We start from the raw sequence: 20,280 nt of genomic DNA on the forward strand, positions 1-20,280 counted from the left end.
GCGATAGCCGAGAGAGAGAAGATCAGAATTGAACCCGCCGTTTTCGCCCGGTATACTTGGATGTCGGCTTGACGATCTTGCCTTTTCGTTCCATCTGCTCCTTCTTTTTGATGATCCAGGCCTTGCTGCCCTTTTTGATCTCGCCCTTGCCGCTCTTGGCCTTTTTCCGGTTGTCCAGAATGTCGACGTTGTCCATGCCCTCGACAACACCCGTGATGTCACCTCCTTTGTTGCTAACGGCCGAGCTGCCCACCGTGAGCACCAGGTAGACCTTGACGTTCTTGGTATCCGGGTCGTCCTCAAGAAGACCGGCACCGAAGCCGGCCTTGACAGCGGCCGACGTGATCATTTGCTTCTGGACGTCATTCTTGGGGTAGAATTGGCAGACGGCCATGCCGCCCCGTTTTAACGCCGCATACAACCCATTGAAGAAGCGCGTCAGCCGGCCTGCGGGGGACGTCTCGCTGTTTTCGGCGTTGCAGAGCCATTGGATTGCGCTGATGCTGATGGCGGCATCGAAGGTTCCGGGCCGGAAGGGGACACCCTGCCCGATATCGGCAAGCAGCAGGTCACCCTCGACATCTCGTTGTAGAGCCACGTCCAGCATCGAAGCGCTGATGTCCATCCCAACCCATACGTGTGGCCCGCCCTCGTCTTCGGGAACGTCCGAGAGGATCTCACCGGACAGGCCACTGCCGCAGCCAATGTCGAGGATGAAGCTCGGGGATTTTAGGTTCAGAAGCTCAAGAGCGCGTCGTGTCATGGAGGCCTGAATGTTTTGGATACGAGAGCTGGTGGTGTACTTGCGTGCTTCGGCATCGTTGTAGTGGACGTCGGCCGCGCTGGCTGTGTTAATAATGGCTGATTGCGGGGGAACTGGATCTGGGAATGAGAGACCTACAGGGTATCCTCAGGGCGGGACATCTTGGCGGCGTATACAGGATCCTGCTAAGAACGTAAAAGCGGTCGAGTGCTTTGGTATGTAGGAATCCGTCGAGGTCTGGGTTACAAGATCTAAAGAACGAGGCCGCAGTCTTGAAGACTCCCGGTCTTGGAAACACAGCGGAAAATTGGATGTGGTGGGGCTTGTTCAGGGATTCCTCAGGGCCCGCGGCAGCTGGAGTACCCTCACTAATAAGCCAATCGTTCGGAATTGTGCGACCTGGGATATCAGAAGGATATATCCTTGACTACGGCCTGTATTTGTGCCTTTTTGTTTTTTGAAGGAGATCGCAACTGGACCGTTTCCAACCCAAGCTGTGCTTGTTGCCCACGGGCGAAATTGTTGAAGCGCATTTGCGATTGTGGGCGATAAGTGGTTATCTTTTGGATCTCCTATCTTATCGATAAGATCGTCCAACCCGGATATCACCGAGATTGTCATTGACGGCCGCCAATTCAATACGTGTACAGTACATACGTGCACCGGACGTCATCTCAATTCCAGGGCAACTCCCTGACCTGCGCCTGCAACTTTGACTTGCACCTGCACCAGCCCCTGGAAATAGAGCTCCCTCCACCTCTTCGAACATTTCCAGTTTGATATTATGAACTCGGCCAAGTGAATGTGACCGATACGAAAGATGTGGATTCTACCGCTGCTTGGATATGTTGGCTCCATCGTGGGCTTTTGCTTCATGACGCTGGCCATAGGTGTGTACCCATCATAGCTTCTCCGCTGCCACCTCTGTGCTGTTTCCTCTTGAAGGGTACTGACCGGCGGCACCTATCGCAGCGTCGGGGCTTTACTACCTTTCTGAGCTCGTCGAGGAACATACCGTCATCGCGAAACGCTTCCTCACCAGGCTCATCTACTCCATCATGGCGTTGCAGCTCCTGCTCTGCGTCGTCGACAGGTTCCCTTTTCTCCCGACGGCACTGGGGATCTTCTCCCATTTTATCTACTTGGGAAATATGCGGCGGTTCCCCTTTGTCAAGCTCACGGATCCCTTATTTTTAACGTCATGCGGTAGGTACACCGGCACTCTGACCAAAGCAATAGCTGACAAGCAATCGCGTCCGCAGTCCTCGTCTTGATCAACCACTATGTCTGGTTCAGGCACTTCTCCCACCACCAGGAACGCGCCTACGAGAGCATGACCTCGTATTACGACACGCCCAGCGACATTCCCACCTTCACCGAGATCGCTTCTTACTTTGGCCTGTGCGTCTGGTTGGTCCCTTTCTCCCTGTTTGTCAGCCTATCAGCGAGCGACAACATCCTACCGACCATGGGCAACGAGCCGTCAACGCCCTCAATGGCTACTGGAGGTATTGACGGCGGGAACGCTCGAAGACGGGGTCAGGGGATGGCGAAGGCTCTGGTCGATAACATTCGGGGGGCAATTGCAGAAACAACTGCCTTATTTGGGGGGAAAAGACCGGATGATCGACTTTGAACAGGTACTGAACTTGGTGTAAAATTATGTTTCGGGTATGAAGGAGGCGTTCATGGAAAACGATATGTGACGTAGCGGTAATGACAGTTTAGTAAGTCTACCGCACTCGCCGTCTTACGATGCATTCCCGCCTTCTCGCTGATCCGATACAAGAAAGGCGGAGAGAGTAACCTAACCGACCATACAGCTCAAGGCGCAAAAAGCAAAGTATCTGAAGCCAAGAACGAACTCAAGCCCTCAACCTTCCTTACCACTATGCCCCCCTCCCCGACCACCATCGCCACCCACTACCCCCGGACGAACCTACACCAACCGGCCGCCCCCTCCGAGCCGCCTCCTCCCGCGCCTCGGCTAGCCGGTCATAGAACCCCGAGACCTCCCTCAGCCAATCCAGACTCAGCCCGGGCCGGCCGGTACCAACAACAGCAACATTGCTACCGCTGTCATCACGACTGCGTGACGAAGCACTGCCGCCCACAGGAACCCAGGCAGGCTCGTTATCCCTGGCATACCACCCGGCGGAAAGCGGCGCGCCTCGGCCAAGCGAGAGGGACGACGACGACCGCGGGGAATAGGACGAGTAGGAGGAGGAGTAGGCCGTGCCGGAGCCGGAGTAGGGGTAGGGGTAGTCGCCGCGCGTGGTGGTGGCGGAGGACGATAAAGAGGAGGACCGGGGCGAGTAGGAGTAGTAGCTGGGTTGGTGGTGGTCGTGGTGGTGGTGGTGGTCGTACGAGTAGGAGTCTGGGTTGTAGCGTGGCTCGCTTTGACTCGTGAGCCGCCTCCCCGTTCCCGGGGGGAAAGAGGAAGAGGAGCGCGGGCTGTGGCTCTGGCTGCGGCTGCGGCTGCGGTAGGGTGGTGGCGGGCTGATGCTGTCGTCCCGTCGTGCCCGGGATCGCGGAGGGGAGTAGCTCGGCAGCCGCACACTCCTGGGGTAGCGGGACTGCGCGGCTGTGAGGTCGCCCCATGACGGGAAGGGGCTGTGACTGCGGCTGCTGCGTGCTGGCGTGTGAGTGTCGAAGGGCAGCAGCGGGAGCCAAAGGTTGCCGTACTGCCCGGTGTCGCGGGGCGAGGCCATTCTTGTTTGTTTTCCTTTGCTGAGGAGAAGGATGTGTTGCTAGGTTATTGAGTCTCGGTTCTGTCAGTAGGCAACAACGCTCAGGTTCCAAGTGGATGTTCAAGAAGTTGGATTGGGGTCAAGGGTTTCCACTCTTTATATGTTTGGTCCGGCTTAGCCTTGTTGATTTTCCCTCCCTGCCTCCATCCGCGGGACGTGGGACGGCTGGTGTTTAGTATTTGTCTATCCCTGCCTATCAGTCCTCAATCTGGCCCCCTCCGCCCTAACTGACCGTTAGTTGACCCGCGCACTTCTCAGAATTCATGCTGTGGTCGACGGGGTGCGCCGGTCTGAGACCACCTAAAGGAAACTTGCAGAAACTCTGGTGATCCGGTGCTATGTTGCTCACTCTGCCAGCAAACTGGTCAACCCCGGCCGTCTCGCGCGATGCAGGCCTAGCACTGGAACTCAGCCTCCATGACCTCACGTGGTCTTGTCACTATTGTGGGATACACATGGGTTTGCTGCCTCAAGTACGACAGACGGCTCGCCGATTTTCTCCCTTTCTGGCCGTCGGTAAACGGTCAGCTACGACCAAGGTGTGCTTGCTTGCGGGTTTGTGCATACTAGCATGCCGCCTTGGTCTCAGGCCTCTCTTAGTGCAGGCTCCTCCACATCATCAAGCTCTCGATGGGTAGTCGCCGCGTCGCTGTCCGGGAAAGGGGGGAGGTAGCCCGCCATAAAGCGGTCTCCATTGTTCTGTCAAGTTGAAGATAGCCTTGATGAAGTTCGCCAGGGACTCATCATATAGGTTTTGTTTCTAGAGTCAGGACAACCGTTCGATTTTGCCTTGTGGACCGGCACAGATCTGGCCGTAGCCCTCCCAGTTAATGGTTGTCGTGGTTGTCAGTCTCGTGGCAAGGGGCGACCCAATACATTTCGCTTTTAAACCGATTAAGCCAGTTCGGGCTTCGGTCAGCAAGTCAACAAGCTACAGACGATGTCATTTGTTGTTCATGTATACGGTGGCACCGCAGCCAAGCCCTGCTTGAGGTATTTGCACGTGCAATCGTGATGGGTATTTAGGTTCCTTCCGCTGTCCTCATCGGAAGGGGACCTGGCCGGTGATAGATACATCATCGCGCTGGCGTCCTCATCGTGCTGGGCTCGGCAAGGCCGGCTATCCAATCGTTGCGCCTACTTCAGTGCTTCTTAGTGGCTTGCTGTGACTTGTGGAACGGTAAATGAGGTGGTTTGTGTGCCCCAGTAACCAGGAAACTGGGATGGAAACAGAGCAGCAGGGCGGGCGTTAGTGTGTCTCCCCGTTTAAGGCTGTCTCCTGATTCCAGCTCTGTGAACCTCCTGAATATCTGGACACATGATCCCTTCCTCTGAGCGATACCACGATGATCTCAATTTCCAAGTTGAGTCTCCTGACTTTGTGACCGGAGGGCTTAGGAGAGTCATGGAGAGTGACAGCAGAACCGAAGCTGGAATATGAGCTGGTCTTCTTTGCATGCTAGTCTCTATCGCCCCCATTTCGACTCGCTTCAGTTCCCTGAACGGTGAGCATGATCAGCCTGTAAGTGAGCCTCACCGTTGAACTGTGTCTTACAAGGCTGGTCTGCTTTCTGCAGGCCAATCTAAGGTACAGACAAGTGCAGTGACAGCTACTTATGCAGGGAACCGAGTTGCCACGGACTTCACACTAGCGCACTGCATGAAGTACTGAAGTACCGCAGGCATCAAGCAAGAATGGGATGCTTAAATCCAGATCGCGAACTGAAATTGGAAAACCTTGAAATTTTGAATAAGTATTCATGTGGTCCCGCCGTGAGGCCTCCCCGATTGTATTTGTAGCCCCTGACGGCCTAAACCCAACCCATCGAAACCCTAAGTGCCCGTCCACCAGGAAAACAAAGTGTTCTCAGAGGGATACTACAGCAGAGGCGTAACATTGTGAACAACGTGTTGAATTAATAGGGCTGCTTACCAGCCAGAACAGGGGTGGGCACGGTTTGCTGAGGTAAGCAGTGTGGCCGGGCAACGATTACCTAATCATGCCTGGATGGGATTCGGTCAACCCAATTGCTGTGGTCCCTGAGTCAGGTTTAAATCACAAAGGGAATGGAACCGAGGAAGGCATTGATACAGTACAACGTACCTGTGGTAAAACCAAATCATACCCGCCCAAACAAAACAAAACTTACAAGCTCGGCAATGAAGTAAAAAAGAGGGCTTGAGGAGTAACATAGGAAAAAATGTATTGGAATGCCCACAATCAGAGTCGAACTGATGACCTTGGCATTACTAGTGCCACGCTCTACCAACTGAGCCATGCGGGCTTCTCTGTTGATTGGTTTACATTTCTCAAACTATAGTCTATAAAGCCTAAATAAACGCAAACTGCAAGAGGAGAAAGAGACAACCACTGCTGAAGCTCTGGAAGTCGAACTTTGTTGTAGTACGGAGGAGTCCTGTTTCTTCATGCAGCTTTCCAAACCCATTCCCAGCAGAGTGGCCGAGGAGCTGCGTCGGTCATAAGGTGCACCGGCTTCTTAGTGCACTTACACGACGTCTATTTGCCATCTTCAAAGGCCACAGAACAATAGAATGCAACTACACAGCATCAGGGGCTAGTAACGACAACGGGAGGCAACCGGCAAGTGCAAATCTACCAGCTAACTTGCCATCTTGATGGAGTGGAAAACATACCCCATTCGGCCACCGAGTCTGGAGTAGTAGTATCTTCTGCCTAAGTTCACCATGACACCATTAGGGTCGAGACCAAAGGAAGAGGGTATATGAAATCAGCCGATAGTTGCAGAAAGTTTGGGCTTGCATCCCCCCGATGTTCATCAGTAAGCAGAAACTCGAGCAAGACCCCCGGCACACGGTTGCTAAACAGCTAAAGGTTCAACGCCAACGGTCAAGCGAACCTAGATTCCGCAAGCCCTTACCCCATGCCATTCCGCTTTATAAAGATATCATCATCATAACGAACCGCCCCTGAAAACCCTCACATTTCCGCCTACCGACCTCTGATTAGTCCCTACCCTCGTAAGGCCGGAAATCTCAGGGGAGCCACAGCGCCTCATACTATTCCCATGGCCAAGCACTCCACCACCATCAGGGCTACCGACAGTCCAGTTGCCTCTATACCTGACACCACTGGCCCTGTCCTCTCTCAACCTCCTCTTTGCTGCTGCTCGTCCTAGCCCAGGAACCCACCTCAATGCGAACTCCCACGACTCTTCCTTCAGGACCGACCAGGTAGTGGCAGCGAAGATGATACCATTCCACAAACCCTGCAGTGGGAGGACGACAGCACTGGCCAGATTCAGCGTGTAGCTGGTACGGGCGGGATAGAGGAGCGCGTAGACACGGTTAATGCTGCTCGGGGTCCAAGTGACCAGGATGGAGATGGCAAAGACGAACGAGGTGCGAAGGTAGGCCAGCTTGACGGGGTCCAGGTTAGAAAGTTTGGCGGTGAACTTGTGCCACCATGCTACCGATGAGTTACTGGGCACGAATCGGGACTTGGGTATACTGGTTTTACGACTGGCATTGTTTTCGCCGGTTGCTTGATGGGAGTTGGTCTCGTGCCCTCCAGCAGAAGTGATGCTGGTCGATAGTGCCGTATTGAATGGACTGGCTGTTGGAGCCGCTTTAGAGGTGGGCGATATTTGCTTCTCGACGTCGCCATACTCGTTGTGCGAGATCCATGGGTGAAGAGGAGGAACTGGTTTGATTTTCAATGGAACCGGTGGGATGAATGCACGTGGCGTTGACGGCGAGTTGGTTTCATTGTCGGACAGCTCAGCAGTAACATGAACGACGGTCGTCGCAGTGCCGTAACTGCCATGGTCCTGTGACTTTGGGATGGGGTCAGCACTGGAAAATAATGATTGCATGAAGACGGTGAAGTTGAAGTACGCGAATCAGAGGCTTGATAGATTTCCGAAGCAGAATGTTGGATATTCAGGGAAGAACGAACAATGGGATGTGGGCAAGGAATACCATCTCTGATGAACGTCTCAATGCAGTCGCAGAGGTATCGTTCCCTTCGTTGCTGAGTGTCAGGTTCCGTAACTGGTTTCGCTGGTGAAAGACGTGGCAGCCAACTGCCACATAGACAGCAGCAGATAAAACCGTGCACATCCATATAGGTAGATAGTAAGTGAATATCCGCAGTTGGTTGTGGCTATCCGCAATCCAACACCATAGCTACCATCATGTTAGCACATAGAATGACGGAGCCAGGGTGTAGGAGCCAGTCTCTCGGCCAACCCACTGTAGCATTTCCGTAGATAGGCCGCCCGCCTGGAGCGTAGAAGAGGCACACCAGTGCCGGAAGGGAAGGGAGCCCGAAGCATAGCAGGCAGTAGAGCCACATGTGCTTATATCTGGGCTGGTATGCCATAAAGAATACCATATAGACGTTAACGGCCATGGCAAATGACCACCAGGGGTCCGACTGCATGAACCTGGGCAAGCATTAGGAGCGAGATCCAGCAGGGTGATTCAATAGCAGAAGAAGAAAGAGGGACTCACATCTCGAGGAGAAATGCCTGGACCTGACAAAGGGCGGATGAATCCCCAGCTACGATACCGGCATATCCGATTAGGCATGCGACACTTGCCCCGACATTCGCAATGGAGGCGAAGAGAATGAATGTGTTGGGGATGGTCCGAACCCGGCTGAAAAGCCCATAGGCAATAAAGATAAGAATGACGCCAACCAGACTGATCGAGGCACCGAACCTCTCAACATGCTGGATGGTCATACGCTCTGTTACTGTAAGGTTCATGTAGCCGCTTTCCCCCGGGACGTTCTTGAGATTACCCATTGCAAAAGAGAAGAGGCTGAGAGCTAAGACACAGAACACATGAACCTGATATCGTTGGAGCAGCTGTTTGAACGTGGCGTCACTAAGACCGTTAGGGCCTGAATGTCGACGACTGGCGGCCTCTATAACCAGTCTACGGCGCCTCGCTCGATGTTTGTGTGAAGATATAATCCTTGTGGCTGCTTTGGTCTGCAGCCGGTGACCTTGAACAGGTGGTGTCGGTCTGATTGGCAATCCACCTGCAGCTTCCTTCATGTTAGATCATCAGTCAGACGCCAATGGGGCCCTTGTACTTGCCAGTTAAGCCTTGGTGGTCTCGCTAGTTGGCATCTTTCCCGCGTCTGCAGCACACAGAAGCCGATTAGCCAAGAGATGGGGCGTCACAGCCGAAACGGGGTGGCGTGCGCACCGGGTGATGAAGTCGATCTCTGGGGAGCACGTGAGTAGGGACTCGGGTGTCATTGAAAACTGGGCGAACTCAAGTCAACATCGTCATTGGTGGCCAAACCTGGAACACAACTTAGGACGCGTAACTGGGGTTTTGTAGGAGATATCTGCCGAGAGCAAATCTGGAACCTGACTGCTGCTGCGAACCTCGATGGGACTGGTGTTGATGTGTTGCAGTGATTATGTTCCCTTACTCCCTCTGGGGTAAGGACTACAACCACGCCGGACAGGTTCTCGGCTTTTCGGCCGTGTCATCAGAGGGATGTTACTCTCATGGCCGCAGCATGATTCTTGTCCATCTAAAGTCCGGTAGTGAATACAAAGCCAACTGCGGATCACTGGCTGGTGTGACCAATCGGGCCCCTAGAGAATCAGATTCACCTACCTAAGATTGTTTGTGTGACTCGATGTCGTTGCTCTAACTACTACCTACTAGCTGCCATGAGGAGTCGGTGGGACCATAGCATGCAATCCGACGCCATATCGACTTTGCTCTTGGAGAATGAAATTCGGATCTCAGGCAAAGAAAAGACTCAATATGAATTTGTGCTAGATTAATGCCAGCTCTGGGACGATCAAGCTTATCGAATCAGAATGGAAAAGTTGGGAAGATCAAAGACAAAGAAGCAAGGGAAACGTGCAACCTTGTGCCACGTTCTGCATGTGAACCGCTGTTTGAAACCTCATCGTGAATAGAAGGGTCAGTTGTCTCGGGTGTCTTGCAGGTGGAAGCAGCATGCCGTGGGGGAAGTTCGGGTATTGGAGCAAACATTGTCGCCTTCAGCCACGTCAATCTACGGACATGCGAGTTGAAGGCGGCAGTAACCACACACTTTACTGGGAAAAGAAGTTGCCATCGAGGGTCCTCCAGTCATACTTCAGCTGGCATTTTGTTGTATTCTCTATTTAGGAAGGCGTTGCCGGACTGATGCCCTTTGCTCCTCATAATGCACCTTCCCATTTTCTAGACGCGCTTACCCTCTGCTAGCCCCATAGCTCAAGTAGGCAGTTGCCTTTCCTGCGATGATTTTCCTGTCATTATTTGAAACCGACAGGAATGCCTCACAAGACTCACATAAGTAGGAGGGCAATTCGCAAGGAAATCGCAGGCATACCTCGTATGCTTGCCTGCAGTTCGCCGGAGACCCTGGGAAAGGCGGCAACCTTGAAGAAGTCATTCGAAACGCACCCCGTCTTTGATCGTTTCCCATTGGATAGCCGCCTATGGAGATACGGAGGCGGACGTCAAATCCCTTACCATTGGACTGTCTGCAGTACAGCGTGGCACGGCATCCCGGTTCGATCGATGCCTGAGTCTTTTTGTCGAGACTCTTAGTCTTAGACCTCCTCATAATTAGTCGGAAGGGATTCTTTAATGCGGCCTCCCGAAGACGGCTCCGAAGAAGCTCGGAAACCACGGCCAGACCGTGACTCGGACAAGCATTACCCCCGTATGGTCTACTTGGACCGGATGCCTGGGCCAGAAACTCGCGCATGCGACAAGCAGCTTCCACAGCTTTGATAATATGACTTCAATTTCATGTCTGCAGCCCTGTCCTTGCTAGCCCTGAGCCAGTGACAGCACTCGAATGGCAGAGATAGACCCAACTTGTGCAGTAACATCTGCCGGAGCATATGTGCCTCGTAAATTGCTCCCGGAACTAAGGTACTGTATTGTACCTCTTCTATCTTGCTCTCCCATGGTGTACAAATACCCACTACGTAACAATCTGGTGTTGCCTGTCGGCAAGCTTTCGACCGGATGTTCTTGACTCAACACGAGGCCAGAGACCGACGTAGTTTGTCTACAAGTCGAGATTGTAAAAGCAAGACGACATTCCGGATGGGCCCCGAACAAAGGGATTCATCTTGTGTGTCTTCCATTGCGAGGGGACATACCCTTGCTGGCATGTAATATCCAATGTATGTTACCGGCTGTATACGCCATCAATCATATAGTCCTTCTTCGGACCCTTGACAGTGTATGACAGTCTCCAATCCCTCAAATTGACAGCCTCAAAGTGGAAGCGGTACCTCACATCGTAGAAGTCGTCGATGCACAAGTGTCCTGCTGTAGCTTCCCACCCCTTCCCGCCAATTTCAGCCTCCCCATCTTGCATTGGCACGACGAAATCGACATTGTGAAACAGGTAGTCAGCCTTCTTCGGGTCGTCTGTCTTGACGAACCAGACGCTCAATTTGTCCGACTTCTCATTGTACCGCCACACGTAGCGTCGAGTGGCGCGGAAGGTGAGTCCGTTTGCGGCCTTAAAGTCTCCTTCCTCTACGTAGAGGTACTCTAGGCCGTCGCTGCCGTCCTCGCCGGGGGCATCAAACTCGGCCTCACGCCCATCCTTTGTCCCTGCTCTTAGTAGGAACTTCGCGGTGCCACTGAAGTGCCCGCTGGGATGACTGGGAAGCTTGCTCATGAGTTCCCTCTCAAGCTTCCACTCGCCGAGCAGGGAACGAAAGACGGCCTTGGCAACGAATTTAGCAGAACACAGACCCGCCCAGACAGTGGCCTCAGTCTGCTGAAGGGACTTGGTGACCTCAGCTCGCTGGAATTCGGTTAGTGATCGAGAAGGATACCGAGCCGGCGTCAAGATGCTCATTTCCATGCCCGCTGGTGGCAGACTCGGCATCTTACCCAAATGCGCTGAGAGCTGAAGATCAAGGGCACTGGCAAATTCCTGCATAAGCCAGGGGTAATCGCCCATAGGAAACTGGGATGCCCGGGGGTCGGTCCGAAGATTAAGTGTCTGCTCAATAGAAATATCGGTTTCCAGAGCATTTTTGAGAGAGGGAGGGAGACTCGATGAAGACGGGCCGCCAGCGGTCCACAGCGCCGTGAGAAAGCGAGCCTGCATCTCCATCACCCCCCAGTACGGGGATCGATAAAACCCAACGAAGCCCAGATTCGGAATGGAGGGGTGGTGGGTGCCATGAAATGCCAGCGCAACCGTGTTGTAGAGATCAGACGGGCATAGGGAAAGGGTCTCATGGACTGAGGCTGGAAGAAAGGAGATTGAAGAAAACGCTTTAAAGCCGGTTGCAAGAACCACAGCAGCAACATCGTCGATTTTTGTCCCTGAGGGCGACAATGTCGCTTGATGGCCGGCAAGCGTGTCAAGCTTGCCACGGGATACGGATATCAGACCTGAGCGGACGAAGTCCATGTAGTTGTCACTAACAGCGAGATATGGTGGGTCGGCAGTCTCGGCAGTTGAGACCGACACAGCTTGGGAGAAGACTGACTGGTCGGTTCCAAGTGCTGTTTGGTACATGGAGTGAACAATCTTGGCTGTTTCCACGGTGATGTGTCCCTGCGAATTAGTCAAAGGCTGGGGCCTCTTGGACAGGTCATAAGACCCCAGGTCTAGTGGGAGGAATGGAGGTGCGGACGATGTAGGCTGCGACGAGCAATAGTATTAGTGGAATGACGGATGGAAAAGACGGGGCTGTTGCAACCAATACCTTGGGAGAAATGTGAAGGGGGAAAACCCAGGCAGGCTTCTGAATGAGATGGTGTACGGAGTAGTTTTCTGGACTGGGTATTGGGCTCGAACCGGGCGAGTGCATGGCGGACGAGATGTGCGAAGCAATTGTGGCTGCGATCTCAACCCCTGACATCTGGCCACCAACTACCAAGACCTTACCCGCTTTTCCATCGGTTTTGCCGAGGATCCCTTGGAGATTCCGATACTGACTACTGTGAATGACTGGGATATCGGCGTGCTCCAGGTCGATTTGCGGAATTGAGGGTGCGCCAAAGAAGCCAGAAGCTACAATGAGATAGTCGAACGTCTCTTCTGCCACTTCCCCCGCGGTGGAGCGGGTTCGAACGCGCCAGCCTGCATCTGCGTGGCTCTCTGAGGAGGAGACCAACGGCTCAGCCTTCTCAACGCGATTTCCGAGCATAAGCTTGGCCTCGCGGCAATATGTTTGGAAATAGCGATCGAGATACTGGCCAATCTGCCAGGCCCGTGGCAGGTCGGGGGCATCGTCTGGCCAGGCGAGGTCGCTAAACTGGACTGTGTGCTTGCTCTGGTTGGCTACCATTAGGGGGTGGACGAGACCAGCAGCGTCATCCTTCCGAGAGGGCCAGAGGCCACCGATGCGGGTTTTCCCATCGAACACAGTCACATCGAAGGCACCTGCAGGACCATCGTGGAGCAAGGCCTTAGCAGCCACGAGTCCGGAAGGACCGGCACCTAGTTCTGTCAATGACCGTGGATCAGAAATTGAAGACAATAAAACTCACCCACGATGCAGACCTTCTTGCGCATGACGGTAGACATAGATGCCCGGCTAGGAGATGTCCTTAGAGTCCTCTTCAGAGACGAAAGGCCGGACCGGGCCGTCGACTCCAAGAAAAGGTGGGTCCGCAACAGGATTCGGAATTCGGGATAGACAGCAGATTCAGGTTAGTAACAAGTCCGATGAAAACCTCAGTCGTCAATTCGACTCTGTCAAGAAAATGTTCATATATGGTTGGGAGAGAAGGCGGCTCTAGTGAGTGAAGGGGTGAAAATGAGTCCAGGGCCTCGAGGGGTGAGGGGAGCATCCCGAGAAAACGGAACAGAAGCTCAGATGATGGGTCAGTGGGCACGCTAGCGTACCTTATGTGACGCGATCAAATCCCGATTGGGCATTCAGCTCACAGCCAGCACGCCCGGCGAATGAGTGGGTCCCAGCCCAGTCTTTCCCATAAAAACCCCACCTTCCCGCCATAAAGCTCAAAGGGACAAAGACGGGATTCCCCGACAGCCTTGCAATTTGCGAAATGTCGTGGACGACTTCACGGCAAGGCTTCTCGCATGCATTAGCCATCACAGATTTCGGCCCCTTGGACTGATTTCTTGGTGAGTCTCAGATGCCCACTTGGATTACAGTACCATGCACAGCAACTGTCCCTAGGCGTCCGCCTCAGAAACGCGTCGCTGATACAGTGTACTGTATGTATTGTATTTGCAACAGTCACTGCAGAAGCGGGCGTCCATACGTCAATACTGCAGTGGCACAGGGAAATTTCTCCTGCCCTGGTCGCTACCGAATACGGGTGCTGTCCTGGTGCCTGACCCGCACAACTCAACGCACCTCAGCATTCCCATCGCCGCCCAACCCCCTCATCGCCAAGGCCGACGGGTCGATGAGGACCGATTAGCTTCTCTGGGCGGTCTGGGCAATGAGCCTCCACAGCTTGGCGGGAGCATCTCTCCACGTCCTGCCGTGCAATAAGGTATATTGAACCCTTCCATTGACCAGGTTCCAGGTTGCTTCCAATGGTGAGCCAAGTTGTTAAAATCTACAGGCAGGCAGCATCAATATCTTCGGCCCGTTCGGAAGAACAGGGTCCATCGCATATGACGCCGTACACGTGTACTCCCGTGTCAAGCCTCGCTGTCCCGGCCAATACTTCGGGACCCTGCACCGCTCAGATTGGCCGCGTTGCACCCGGTAGTCATTGCACGAGGCAAGGTCATCGTGAATGTCTACGTGCTGAATTCAGAATCCCATTGGGGAAGATCCTTTACACGGCACCCTGCATGGCAATGCCCCTCTCCGCCAACCCGGTTACCATGACAGCAAAACACATTGGGTGTAGTACAGAAACCCCTGGCAGTGGCCGGATTGCTTAGATTTGGCACAGTACCTATTTAGGCAATCAATATGGATGGACGCGACTGGAAGACAGCCTCCGCCTAGGGGTCGAGTACACATTCACCAGGGGCCCAGGACTCGACCACGCTTGAAGATTGAAGTGCTCCAAGCTTGCTCCAAGCTTGCTACGAACGGTTCTTTTTACGAACAGAGCAGCGGTTGCCCGATATTTGTGATGGAGATCGCGCTGACCGCACTGCATATGGATTTCCCGCGCTGTCACAAAGTTCAAAAGTACGGCTCTGAATGAGCGGGTTGCCGTGTCTGGCAGCGTGCGACTCCCGACGATGGAAGTTTGCCATTTCAAATCCCAGTACTATAGAGGAGAAGCATGCCAGAACTCCGATTTGGTCTTCCCCTCCTAGGTGGACCAATGGGAGTTCTAAAGCTCGGATTCGAATTCCAATGTGCTTTGGATCGTGTGCGTGAGAAACCAGGAGCAAGCAGCTTATCACACAGGGCAACGAGAACTTATCTCTCTCCCGTGGAGCTTCCTATTCCAATCTCCGAACGTTCTAGGTAGTGAAGCTCCTCGGGAGCCTTGCAGCGAGGTGCATGCCGACTGGATTCACGGGTAAAGCGCGATCCCGAAGCTTACCAACCCTATTCCCAGGGATCGGATTTACACAGATGTAGTGCACTCCTGGCAATCCCAAATATTTCTAGCTGTTGGTTCGGACTGATGAGTTCAGCATGCAGGTGTAGCCCATCGACCGAGTTCTCGGTGCCGGAAGCTGCGTCTTGTTACACTCAGAGCAGGGGAGATGCATCAAATGCTCCCTTGATCCAGGAGCGAGCCTACAACACCGGCACTCCATCGCCAAGTTATTTAGTACACGATTGCTCAGACATTCTGATAGCCATCATCACTCGGACGCTTCGGATATAAGTGCTGCGCACCAGCATGCCATGATTTGGTGGCTCAATGTGCGAGATCCCTGCTGTGGCTGACTCGAAGGAAGGGTAGAGGGGGTGTCACGGTGTCATTCGCCCGCGCGCAACGGGGCTGCATCCGCTGGATCATGGCCCTTATAACCTGCCCCAGGTGGACTAGTCTTCTCCGCATTTCACCACCCCTGTCCTTCCTTTCCATGGCCACCAACTCTGACGTTGCCCAATTACGTGTGCGACTGTTGCATGGAAAGCAGGCCAAAGCTGATGATTTTACCGTCGGTCTTGATCTGTTCGGTTCTTTTAGAACAAGGCCTTTATCTCCCTCCCCCCGCTGATGTGCTTCTCCGCACCAAGCAGATCGAAGGTTCGAAACATCTCGCCGACGGCTCCGCCGGGTGGCCAAGTCTGGTAGGAACTGCCCGGCGAACGTTGCGTGCACCTGGCTGGTATGAAAGGAATGGTGATCAACATGATCCTGATCCTTTGGCAGTTGCTTTTGCTTAGAACCTTACAAAGTACCTAGTAGCTTACATTTTGCATACGAAGCCAGCTACAAGACTGCTTGCCCATTTTTGAGTTCAACGACCGTCTCAGATTGTGTCGTGCCTTCTCATTTCTGGTCTCTCCTTCTTTCCGCTTCTCAACTGGGGTAGCAAACGTTCTGCTGCTGCTTTTTGGAGCGTTGCACTCGGTCGGTCGGTCCCCCGCTTCGGCATATATACCCACTTATGCCGACCATCTGGAATCATTCATAAGCAAGCAAGCTTGCTGCGACGGAGGGCGCAAGATTTCCTTCAAGTTGGGCAAACAGTAAACATGAGCAACTCAGGAGACCTGGAGAAGGGCTCAAGCGATGTCAATCGCAGCCAGGACGAGGACGTCCCGTCCATTCAGAGAATCCCGGAGGACCCGGATGCCCATCTCTCGCCAGCCGAGAAAGAGGAAGTCGTAGGTTTCTCTAGCCATTCCCGGCACTGCTTCCTGTCGCTCTCGAGAGCGCCTAGACACTGACAGTTCATGACGTTGTACAGGACAGGAAGCTCATTTGGAGGTTGGATTGGATTCTGATGCCATGGGTTAGTGAGACGACTGCTCTAGATCGCAAAAGCCACGAAAAATGAGCTTACAAGAAGACTCCTTGACTGACATTGCATGACGGCAGCTCTGCTTCTTATACCTCCTGGCTTTTCTCGACCGGACCAACATCGGCAATGCGAGGATTGCCGGCCTCGGAGACGACCTTGACCTCACGACGCATTCTTACAACGCGACTCTAACCATCTTTTTCGTGTCGTACGCCGTTTTTGAACCCCTCACCAACATCATGCTCAAGCGGCTCCGCCCGTCCATCTTCATCCCCATCATCATGTAAGTACCCGGCGGGGGACAGCGGCACCGCAATAACTCAAAAGGAAATACGCGTTGGCTCACACAGTTTAAAATGTTGCACAGCATCTTATGGGGCGCCAGCATGACGGGTATGGGCTTCGTCTACAACTGGTCCGGCCTGATGGCGGCCCGGTGGTTCCTGGGCCTGACCGAGGCCGGCCTCTTCCCGGGGGTGAACTACTACCTATCCTGCTGGTACAAGCGCTCGGAATTCGGCGTGCGCGCCGCCATCTTCTTCTCGGCGGCTGCCCTGTCCGGATCCTTTGGCGGGCTGCTCGCGGCGGCGATTGAAAATATGGACGGCATCGGCGGGCGGCCCGGTTGGGCGTGGATCTTTATCCTGGAGGGCTTGCTGACCATCGTGGCCGGGTTCGCGTCCTTCTGGATGGTGCACGACTTCCCGGACGAGGCCAAGTTCCTGTCGGACACGGACCGCGCGCGCGTGGTGCGCCGCCTCAAGCTCGACAAGCAGGCCTCGGCCGACCACGAGGTCTTCCGCATGAAGTGGTTCTGGGCTGCCGTTAAGGACTGGAAAATGTGGCTTGGCATGGTCATCTACATGGGCTGCGACATGCCGTTGTACGCCTTCTCGCTGTTCCTCCCGACCATCATCACCAACCTCGGCTGGAACACCAGCGTCGTGCGTGCCCAGCTCATGTCGGTGCCGCCGTATGCCGCTGCGGCCGTGCTGACGGTTGCTGTGGGTTTCATCGCCGACCGGACGCGGGCGCGCGGCCTCTGTAACATCATCGTGTCTCTCCTTGGCGTGGTTGGGTTTGCCATGCTTCTTGGGACGGACGCTCCTGCGGTGCAGTATGCCGGCACGTTCCTTGCCGCGCTGGGAATCTATCCGTGCATTTCAAACACCATTAGCTGGATGGCGAACAATGTGGAAGGGGTGTACAAGAGGGGAGTTGTGCTCGGCTTCGTCATCGGCTGGGGCAACCTCAACGGCGTCGTCAGCAGCAACATCTACTTCAGCCCGCCCCGATTTTACGAGGGACACGGCGTCGTCATGGGCTATCTGGCCGTGTTTCTATTTGGTGGTTCGGTCCTGATGTCGCTGCTATTGCGGCGCGAGAACGCCAAGCGCCAAAGGGGCGAGCGCGATGTCTGGATTCAGGGCAAGACGCCCAAGGAGATCGAGGAGCTCTGTGATCAAAAACCGGATTTCATCTATACCACCTGAGATATGGACTTGGCATCGAGTGTAGGGCTGTGACTCCTACGGTACTTATCACTGAGCAAGGTGCCTGATATCATGTATGATATTACTCTACAGTCTTGTATCTGCATTCAGGGGCGGCGATTTGCTAGGCGATTGTCGGGCATATCCGTTATCAACAACGCGCCGTGAGAGAAATTCATTCCATAAACTAAGCTAGTATCTCCATCTAGGAAATAGGTGGACCAGACTCATAGACTGCGAGACAGGGAGGTCTAGATCAAATACATGGCTCTCATTTGTCAGAATTCAGGAGAAGAGACCACGATACCTCATCATTGCATGCAGTTGGGGAGTAGGGATCTCTAATTGTACCTGGCTCTATGTACATACACTAGGTAGGTAGCACTAACCGTCTCCCAAGGCCTTTCTTTAAGTTGCTCTCCAAGGTTGAATACACTGATCTTCCATGAGTCAATCTTCGAAACTTGGAATCTACCTGATGTATGTACATACATTGTCCGAGTCACCATTTGCAGTGACATGACATTCCTGAGACGCCTTTGTCCTGGCAACATAATCATGATGTGCTAATCCATGTACCTAGGTATGCTGTTTCTTCCTTGCTCTCTGCCGGCCCTTTACGCTTTATGCAAGCTTGTCGCAGCGTCAGACACTTCGTGCAATCAATCGAACCGACGTGGATGCGGACACAAACCTCGATGGCAGACTTTGGTACAATTCAAGTTGTGCTCTGCAAGCCATGTGTAGACTGCATTGTGCAAATGTCTCAGGGGCTGAGGTGCCAAGTCTCATCACCCTACTCCTAAGACCTAACGTAGGGAGTTACATACGAGACCTGCAGTTTTGTTAAGAGGGGTAGTCGAGAGGATCGTTTTTGCATACAAAATTTTGGCTACACTAACAGATGGTGCGCCTGGTCGAAGTACCGTCATTCAACCAACAACCGGGGAAGGTACTACCTACCTGTTGGGGAGATGGGTCTCGGACATTACGGTCTGTTTCGTGACATGTGGGTTCGGTGGACATCATCATGTTGAGACTGCTGTTTCCCTTGGCTGATCGAATTTACATGTTAAGAGCTGGACAGCACCGATGGATGTCAGCGATCCCCCGTCTCCCAGCTAGGTATTGTGCATCTGCTTAAATCTTGTTCGTACACAAATCTCTGTCTAGATAGTTCTGTTATACTCCAGTGCGTTACTGCTCCTCTCTACACCTGATACGCCTGGCGTTGGATTCCATGGTTGAACGGTGTGTGGTCTAATCTTCGGTCGATATCTCAGCCCGTTTAGGCTACACATTAGCACTCCCCGGATCTGGTAATCCGAAAACACAGATCTTGGTTTGGTTTGTTGGTGTTGTGAAAGTAAGATGACGTCTGCAGGCTCCTTGCAGGTCCCGCTTCCACAGCCTTGGTTGCTCGGACTGGGGGCCTCCCGTGTACGGTACCCATCACACTGATTACAGCACTTACACATATCCTATCCGCGAACGATATACCGCCTTGGGCCACAGGCTTGGGGCATGGCTCAGGTAGCATATTTGTGTCTTGTGATATTTCGTTGAGGGTCGAGGGATTGTAGCAGGGACGTTTGTTGATGCGCGACGACACTTAGTATTAGGTACATACTTAGCTTGGAGACTGGATCATCATTCAAGTTTTGTGGTTTGGGTGTCACTAGGAGCGGGGTGCCCTACACCCTCGGCCGCGGCGCTGCAGTTTGCACAACTCATGTGTCTCATATATATAGACCGTTGCGTGTTAGGAGGATTGGTTGACAGAAGTTGCTTTCCCTCAATCGAAGTAGGTGTGGATCGCGATGATGAGCTTGTCGTACACAGGACAGATGCTGAGCAGGAGGCGACGGCAAGCATAGCAACTTGAAGCCAATCCCCCGGGACCATGTCTTATTTTGATTTTCCGACTTGAGGCCTCATGTATGGGAAGAGGCTATGCCAGGGGATATGCCATGGTTGACAAGGCCGTGCTGCAGTGAGCTGCACAGCTGCAGTTGTAAACGCTGTGATAGGCACAAGCTATTGGCTCAGACGGATCGACAGTATTTGAGTGCGTTATAGGCAGCCTGAGTGATCCCGCGCAGTTGCCCTAGACGCTTGGTTTGCGCCCGGTTTTAGGCTGTGTCACTACGAGTGCGGATTCTTCGAACCTGTAGGGAGAGGTTCCATAATCACAAACGCCGATGTTTCTTCAACGTGTGGTTCTCGATATGCCACGACAGTGACAGCATATGGCAGGGGGACCGCGGCAAGTTCCGAGGTCCGATGTCCGGGGGGGAAGGGTGGGGGGGGGGGGGGGGCGCTTGGGGAGTCAGGGACCAAGTTAGGGTAAAGGATCGTCGATGTCTCGGTGACGACAGCGAGATGCTGACCGGTCAG

The 20,280-nt window shown here is 53.6% G+C and overlaps 7 protein-coding genes and 1 non-coding gene across 8 annotated transcripts; 3 read left to right on the forward strand and 5 right to left on the reverse strand.

The window, feature by feature from the left end:
• Window positions 1-22: 22 nt before the first annotated feature.
• On the reverse strand, window positions 23-1,274 carry N656DRAFT_842051 (S-adenosyl-L-methionine-dependent methyltransferase; the record flags this gene model as incomplete). Its single annotated transcript, XM_064819019.1, has 2 exons — window positions 902-1,274; window positions 23-842 (listed from the first exon to the last, which is right to left on the reverse strand). Exons 1-2 carry the CDS (start codon window positions 922-924, stop codon window positions 23-25), a joined length of 843 nt encoding a protein of 280 aa, XP_064674189.1. The 5' UTR covers window positions 925-1,274.
• Window positions 1,275-1,409: 135 nt separating this feature from the next.
• Window positions 1,410-2,706, forward strand: N656DRAFT_834443 (DUF396-domain-containing protein). Its single transcript, XM_064818719.1, has 3 exons — window positions 1,410-1,653; window positions 1,736-1,969; window positions 2,026-2,706. Exons 1-3 carry the CDS (start codon window positions 1,584-1,586, stop codon window positions 2,397-2,399), a joined length of 678 nt encoding a protein of 225 aa, XP_064674190.1. The 5' UTR covers window positions 1,410-1,583; the 3' UTR covers window positions 2,400-2,706.
• Window positions 2,373-3,474, reverse strand: N656DRAFT_826414 (uncharacterized protein; the record flags this gene model as incomplete). Its single annotated transcript, XM_064818481.1, has 1 exon — window positions 2,373-3,474. One exon carries the CDS (start codon window positions 3,472-3,474, stop codon window positions 2,653-2,655), a length of 822 nt encoding a protein of 273 aa, XP_064674191.1. The 3' UTR covers window positions 2,373-2,652.
• Window positions 3,475-5,725: 2,251 nt separating this feature from the next.
• N656DRAFT_t21 lies at window positions 5,726-5,798 on the reverse strand. Its single transcript has one exon. It is a non-coding gene; the product is annotated as a tRNA-Thr (tRNA).
• Window positions 5,799-6,255: 457 nt separating this feature from the next.
• N656DRAFT_261777 (uncharacterized protein) lies at window positions 6,256-8,631 on the reverse strand. The gene is made up of 5 exons (XM_064809043.1): window positions 8,601-8,631; window positions 8,008-8,548; window positions 7,748-7,940; window positions 7,474-7,680; window positions 6,256-7,328 (listed from the first exon to the last, which is right to left on the reverse strand). Exons 2-5 carry the CDS (start codon window positions 8,301-8,303, stop codon window positions 6,447-6,449), a joined length of 1,578 nt encoding a protein of 525 aa, XP_064674192.1. The 5' UTR covers window positions 8,304-8,548; window positions 8,601-8,631; the 3' UTR covers window positions 6,256-6,446.
• Window positions 8,632-10,391: 1,760 nt separating this feature from the next.
• Window positions 10,392-13,309, reverse strand: N656DRAFT_724158 (FAD/NAD(P)-binding domain-containing protein). Its single transcript, XM_064812530.1, has 3 exons — window positions 13,012-13,309; window positions 12,225-12,961; window positions 10,392-12,160 (listed from the first exon to the last, which is right to left on the reverse strand). The coding sequence occupies exons 1-3, from the start codon at window positions 13,046-13,048 to the stop codon at window positions 10,679-10,681; spliced, it is 2,256 nt and encodes a 751-aa protein (XP_064674193.1). The 5' UTR covers window positions 13,049-13,309; the 3' UTR covers window positions 10,392-10,678.
• A 195-nt stretch (window positions 13,310-13,504) lies between these two features.
• On the forward strand, window positions 13,505-14,463 carry N656DRAFT_261913 (uncharacterized protein). Its single transcript, XM_064809044.1, has 3 exons — window positions 13,505-13,612; window positions 13,853-13,989; window positions 14,066-14,463. Exons 2-3 carry the CDS (start codon window positions 13,936-13,938, stop codon window positions 14,387-14,389), a joined length of 378 nt encoding a protein of 125 aa, XP_064674194.1. The 5' UTR covers window positions 13,505-13,612; window positions 13,853-13,935; the 3' UTR covers window positions 14,390-14,463.
• A 1,658-nt stretch (window positions 14,464-16,121) lies between these two features.
• Window positions 16,122-17,883, forward strand: N656DRAFT_700467 (MFS general substrate transporter; the record flags this gene model as incomplete). The annotated part of the gene is made up of 3 exons (XM_064810872.1): window positions 16,122-16,253; window positions 16,468-16,673; window positions 16,758-17,883. The coding sequence occupies 3 exons, from the start codon at window positions 16,122-16,124 to the stop codon at window positions 17,881-17,883; spliced, it is 1,464 nt and encodes a 487-aa protein (XP_064674195.1).
• Between the last annotated feature and the right edge of the window lie 2,397 nt (window positions 17,884-20,280).

This window comes from Canariomyces notabilis, assembly GCF_033297395.1.
Source record: "Canariomyces notabilis strain CBS 508.74 unplaced genomic scaffold N656scaffold_2, whole genome shotgun sequence".
Taxonomy (NCBI): Eukaryota; Fungi; Ascomycota; class Sordariomycetes; order Sordariales; family Chaetomiaceae; genus Canariomyces; species Canariomyces notabilis.